This window comes from Eschrichtius robustus, chromosome 4, assembly GCF_028021215.1.
Source record: "Eschrichtius robustus isolate mEscRob2 chromosome 4, mEscRob2.pri, whole genome shotgun sequence".
Classification (NCBI taxonomy): domain Eukaryota; kingdom Metazoa; phylum Chordata; class Mammalia; order Artiodactyla; family Eschrichtiidae; genus Eschrichtius; species Eschrichtius robustus.
Window position 1 is genome coordinate 62,032,878 of NC_090827.1, and position 6,872 is coordinate 62,039,749.

At 35.7% G+C, this 6,872-nt stretch overlaps 1 protein-coding gene across 1 annotated transcript in view; it reads left to right on the forward strand.

The window, feature by feature from the left end:
* The window catches only part of RASSF6 (Ras association domain family member 6), a 57,150-nt gene extending 50,596 nt beyond the window's left edge, over window positions 1-6,554 (forward strand). Inside the window, exons 9-11 of the mRNA XM_068542825.1 lie at window positions 5,909-6,027; window positions 6,123-6,220; window positions 6,318-6,554. Of these exons, the coding sequence (XP_068398926.1) occupies window positions 5,909-6,027; window positions 6,123-6,220; window positions 6,318-6,393 (293 nt within the window). The 3' untranslated portion in view covers window positions 6,394-6,554. The remainder of the gene's footprint in view (window positions 1-5,908; window positions 6,028-6,122; window positions 6,221-6,317) is intronic.
* The last annotated feature ends 318 nt before the right edge of the window (window positions 6,555-6,872 follow it).

Sequence of the window (6,872 nt, forward strand, 5' to 3'; positions counted from 1 at the left end):
CCAAAACCAGACAAAAATACTAAAAGAAAAGAAAATTACACACCAATATCACTGATGAATATAGATGCAAAAATCCTCAACAAAATACTAGCAAACAGAATCCAACAACACATTAAAAGGATCATACACCATGATCAAGTGTGATTTATCCCAGAGATGCAAGGATTCTTCAATATACGCAAATCAATCAATGTGATACACCATATTAACAAATTGAAGAAGAAAAACCATGTGATCATCTCAATAGATGCAGAAAAAGCTTTTGACAAAATTCAACACCGATTTATTCTAAAAGCTCTCCAATAAGTGGGCATAGAGGGAAACTACTTCAGCATAATAAAGGCCATATATGACAAATCCACAGCAAACGTCATTCTCAATGGTGAAAAACTGAAAGCATTTCCTCTAAGATCAGGAACAAGACAAGGATGTCCACTCTCACCACTATTATTCAACATAGTTTTGCGAGTCCTAGCCATGGCAATCAGAGAAGAAAAAGAAATAAAAGGAATGCAAATTGGAAAAGAAGAAGTAAAACTGTCGCTGTTTGCAGGTGACATGATACTATACATAGAGAATCCTAAAGATGCCACCAGAAAACTACTAGAGCTAATCAATGAATTTGGTAAAGTTGCAGGATACAAAATTAATGCACAGAAATCTCTTGCATTCCAATACACTAATGATGAAAAATCTGAAAGAGAAATTAAGGAAACACTCCCATTTACCATTGCAACAAAAAGAATAAAATACCTAGGAATAAACTTACCTAGGAAGACAAAAGACCTGTATGCAGGAAACTATAAGACACTGATGAAAGAAATTAAAGATGATACCAACAGATGGAGAGATATACCATGTTCTTGGATTGGAAGAATCAACATTGTGAAAATGACTATACTACCCAAAGCAAACTACAGATTCAATGCAATCCCTATCAAACTACCAATGGCAGTTTTTACACAACTAGAACAAAAAATCTTAAAATTCGTATGGAGACACAAAAGACCCCGAATAGCCAAAGCAGTCTAGAGGGAAAAAAATGGAGCTGGAGGAATCATACTCCCTGACTTCAGACTATACTACAAAGCTACAGTAATCAAGAAAATATGGTACTGGCACAAAAACAGAAATATAGATCAATGGAACAGGATAGAAAGCCCAGAGATAAACCCTTGCACCTATGGTCAACTAATCTATGACAAAGGAGGCAAGGCTATACAATGGAGAAAAGACAGTCTCTTCAATAAGTGGTGCTGGGAAAACTGGACAGCTACATGTAAAAGAATGAAATTAGAACACTCCCTAACACCATACACAAAAATAAACTCAAAATGGATTCGAGACCTAAATGTAAGACCAGGCACTATAAAACTCTTCGAGGAAAACATAGGCAGAACACTCCTTGACATAAATCACAGCGAGATCTTTTTGGATCCACCTCCTACAGTAATGGAAATAAAAACAAAACTAAACTAATGGGACCTAATGAAACTTCAAAGCTTTTGCACAGCAAAGGAAACCATAAACAAGACAAAAAGACAACCCTCAGAATGGGAGAAAATATTTTCAAATGAATCATTGGACAAAGGATTAATCTCCAAAATATATAAACAGCTCATGCAGCTCAATATTTAAAAAGCAAACAACCCAATCCAAAAATGGGCAGAAGACCTAAACAGACATTTCTCCATAGAAGCCATACAGATGGCCAAGAAGCACATGAAATGCTGCTCAACATCACTAATTATTAGAGAAATGCAAATCAAAACTACAATGAGGTATCACCTCACACCAGTTAGAATGGGCATCATCAGAAATTCTACAAACAATAAATACTGGAGAGGGTGTGGAGAAAAGGGAACCCTCTTGCACTGTTGGTGGGAATGTAAATTGATACGGCCACTATGGAGAACAGTATGGAGGTTCCTTAAAGAAGTAAGAATAGAATTACCATATGGCCCAGCAATCCCACTACTGGGCATATACCCAGAGAAAACCATAAATCAAAAAGACACACGCACCCCAATGTTCATTGCAGCACTATTTACAATAGCCAGGTCATGGAAGCAACCTAAATGCCCATCGACAGATGAATGGATAAAGAAGATGTGGTACATATATACAATGGAATATTACTCAGCCATAAAAAGGAACGAAATTGGGTCATTTGTAGAGACGTGGATGCATCTAGAGACTGTCATACAGAGTGAAGTAAGTCAGAAAGAGAAAAACAAATGTCGTATATTAACGCGTATATGTGGAACCTAGGAAATGGTACAGATGAACCGGTTTGCAGAGCAGAAATTGAGACACAGAAGTAGAGAAAAAAACGTATGGACACCAAGCAGGGAAAGTGGCAGGTGGTGGGTGTGGTGGTGTGATGAATTGGGAGATTGGGATTGACTGATATACCCTGATGTGTATAAAATGGACGACTAATAAGAAAATAAATAATTTTTTTAAAAAAGAAAAAAAGGATACAATCATTATGAAGAATATCAGATAAAAGATTAATACCTACAATATCAAAAAGTTCTTGCAAAATGATAGTGAAAAGGCAATCCAATAAAAATAAAGTATGATAAAGCAATTCAAAGAATAACAAAGTAACCAGTAAATATTTTTTGGAAAGTCTTAAACTCAAGGAAATACAAGTATTAAAGGAAATGCAGAAGTTAAGGAAATGTAAATTCAATCCTTAAATTCAATGTAATATTATCACCTATGTCTGGTGTGGATAAGGGTAAAAGCATATGTTCTTGCAATTCTGGTGAAGATCTGTCTGTCTACTTTCTTAAAATTCATTCTAGCAACATTTGTTAAAATCCACAGTATACATATCCTTTAACCCAGCAATTCCACTGGTGAGAATCTGTTTCACAAAAATAAAAGGACTACTGCCTACAGATTTATGTGCAAGGCTATTTATAATGACAAAAAGCTAAAGGCAAAGTTACCCGTCATAGAGGAATGATTTAATAAGTGATTATTATGCAACCATTAAATGAAATGAGTTAGATCTATACCAGTTGAATGGAAGGAATTCTATAATATACATTTAATTAAAAATTCAAGATGCCTATAAATGTATATAGTATGATCCTATTTTTAGAAAAGAATTATAAATCCCTATTTATGTATGTGGTTTATATGATCACATGATCAGGGAGAAAGGTATGGAAAGATAAATACCAAGCCATTAACATTGATTACTTGGTTAGGGGGTTGGGGAGATACAGAAAAGACAATGGGAAGGAGAAAAAGCACAAAAGGAAAAAACAAAAAACAAATTATGATTTTTAAAAATATATGTGTACAATAAAAATAGCAAGTGTGATACGACCACCTTTATGTATTGTTTGTGTGTGTGCATAAAGAGATATATGAAGGGATGGACACAAAAAGTGAAAAGATGCTTATCCTAGAGTTCTGGGATTCCAGGTGATTTTTACTTTCTGCCTTATACTTTTCCTCATAATTACAGTAGTATGTATGTTATTGAGGAATAATTAGGAATAACTGACAAATATAATTGTATATATTTAAAGTGTACAATGTGATGATTTGACATACATATACACTGTGCAACGATTACCAAGATCAAGATAATCAACACATCCATCAGCTTACATAGTTAACTCTTTTTTTCTTGGGCTAAGAATGCTTAAGATCTACTCTCAGCAACTTTCAAGTGTACATTAGATCCTCAGAAATTATTCTTCTAATAACTGAAAATTTGTACTCTTTGACCTATATAACCTCCTTTCCCCTCCCCAATACGTATGTTATTTTTAAAATCAGGGGGAAATGCTTATTTTTACTGTAAAATGTAGTTATTTAAATTTTACCTGTGAAAATTATGTTTTCTTTTATATTGTGTCAAAATTTCCTATACATGAAATCCAGAACTGAAGGTAATCATAACTAGGACCTTTTTAGGGACGAGGAATAGAGAAAAGAATGGAGCATATAGTACCTGTTTGGGTAGTAATGTGGAAAATAGATAGCTGTGTTTTTTAATACCTTTTATCTACTAAACGCATGATCTATAACAGTGTTTCTCGAATTGTAACACCCTTCAGAATTACCTGGAGAGTTCATTTAAAACACAAATTCTCAAGCCCCTCCAGATCTGAGGACAGTCTGGGAATACATATTTCTAATAATTATCCCAGGTGACCATGAAGCAAGGAACATTGCCCTGTGATATCAAGAATGAAGCAAATCGAGGATGCAAAACCAAGTTAATACAAGATGTAAAGGTCAGAAGAGGATTCTGGTGGGTTAACGACAGGAGCTAAATTATGGGGTTCCCCATTGCTTCAGAAAAGGTAGAGGAATTAAAGCAACGAACACTGACTCTGTGGACATAGGAATGGATGTCACTTTAATTGCCGGGAAGCTGGACTTCTATGTTCTAGATCCTCTCTTGCCCTTTTTCCTGGGGTAAGTCCAGTCCAGGGGATGAGAACAGTTCTGACACTTGGAACTTTTAAAAGCCCAAGGAAACACATGATACTGTAGAAAGGAAGAACTGGTCCACCTTTTCCCCTTCAGTCTACTTCAACAGAGCAGACAGATTATTCTTTAACCATGGAAGTCAGACCATGTCACACGTCTTCTTAGATCCTCCAATGGTCTCTCGTCTGACAGTAAATTCACAGTCTTTGTGCTGGTCCCATTACCTCTTCTCTTCATCGTTTAACAACCCTCCCCTCATCTCCGTGCCAGCCACCCTGTTCCCTTGCTGCTCTTTGACAGCATTAGGCATGCACTGACCTCAGAGGTGCTCTATTTATTTACCTACCCTTTTGGCACACACTTACCCTAAATAGTTTCATGGTTCCTCTCTCATCTCCTTCAGGTCTTTGCTCAAATGTTACATCTTCAGTGAGGCCTTCCTCCACCACCCTACAATAATTGCAAACTTCTCCCCTGCACACACATATTTACACATGTGCATGCTTTCTACCCCCTCCTTTGCTTTATTTTTTCCCCTGAATACTTATCACTATATGTGACATGTCTTATTGATGTATCTTCCTTATCATCTTCTTCTCCACTAGAGTGTAGGGTTCATGAGGGAAGTGATTTTACTCTGCTTTGTTCTGTAGTGTACCCAGTACAGAGAACAAGGCCTGGTACATAGTTGGAACTCAAAAAATATTTGAGGAAGGGAGGAGGAAAGAAAATGAACGTAAAGGCACTGTGTCCTAAAATGAAATCACAGATGTGAAACTACTTCAACAGAAAGCTAGAAGTATTTTGCGGTGGGAGTATTTGTGACTTTTGGAAATTTGAAGTTCTGGGACGATACCAAATAGGAAGTTATTTTTTTCTCATCTCATTATTATGGTTGAATGGATGAAGTCCATAGTTTAATGAAATAATAAAAAATACCCCTGATGCGAATAACAATTCTGAATATATTTTTAAGAAAAGCCAAGGATTGGATGTGGGGTGAGAGAGAAATGAAGAACTGAAGATAATTACAAAGTTTTGGATCTGAACTACTAGAAAGATAGAATTACATCAATGGAACTAGGAAAGATCAATAAATATTTGTTGAATGAATGAAAAATTGTAAAGAATTTTTTAGGAGTGTTGCATGATAAAAGGCATAAAGGGGACTGAAGATTTGTCTGAACATCCAAACCAAAGGCAAAGTTGGCATTCTGAGATAGAAAGTCAAACCCTGAAGGATAGCAAGAGAAAGAAGTCCATTTTTAGTTCGTTTAAAGGTTTTAATTTCAATTTACTTTTCTAAGTGAGTTCCTCCTGTTGTATGTTCTTTTTAGGTCTTTCAAAGTGAGCTGAAGAAGCAAAATGAATGGACAAATTATGTTTCTTTTTTTTTCTCAAGAATGGACTCCTGACTGTAGTTGATTCTTATTTTCATTTGCAGAGCAGAGACGGCTAAAGAAAACAGACATTCCGCTACTGCATAGACTCCTACAGGGACCATCCAAAAAGAATGCTCGCATTTTCCTCATGGATAAAGATGCAGAAGAAATTAGCAGTGATGTATGGATGCCATTGCCCTGAATCTGTCTTTGCCCTCTCCTCACTCAGCATCTCTCACACAAATGCTCTGCTCTTTTTGTTTGTTTTTCTTTCAGGTGGCACAGTATATTAACTTTCATTTTTCTTTCCTGGAATCCATCCTTCAAAGATTAAATGAAGAAGAGAAAAGAGAGATTCAGAGAACAATAACAAAGTAAGTTAAGAGCTTGCACACTGGGTGCTTCGTTCTTTAATAGGTTCAAGGCACAAAATGTGTCCAGTTGTTAATATTCTTTTTCTCCTTATTTCAGATTCTGTACAGAAAAGGCTATCATACTGAAATGTCTTCGAAGTAAACAGGTAATAAAAACAGAGACAACAGTTTAGCAATACAGGTCACTATTGCTAAAACACTTCAACAAAATTAGAAGGGTATTACAACTATTTGAGTGCATAAATTCTATACTTGCATTTATATAAATATATGTGAACTTGAATCTGTAGGAAATTGAATGTGGAAAAAGCTTGTCTCTCTTTAAACTGAAGAGGTTAAGTAGGGTTCACAGTTGGACTGAAGGAACTTGAATTTAGTTTCAGTAACTGGAATAAGCTTGGATACTATGTATTCCAAATAGTTTTTATAGTAAAACACTCAATGAACTTGAATTTAAATGGCATCTTCAGATACCATGCAGCTAAAACTTATTTTAGCTTCAACTGTCAAGAGAACTCTCATCAACTGACTCTCAGAAATGATTCAGAAGTAAAAGCTGCCAGCTCTTAAAATAAAAAATCAGCACATTACTACCCCACCAAGGAATCTGATGGTGATGGTGTTTCACAGCTCCTTATACTCTAGCCTTTTC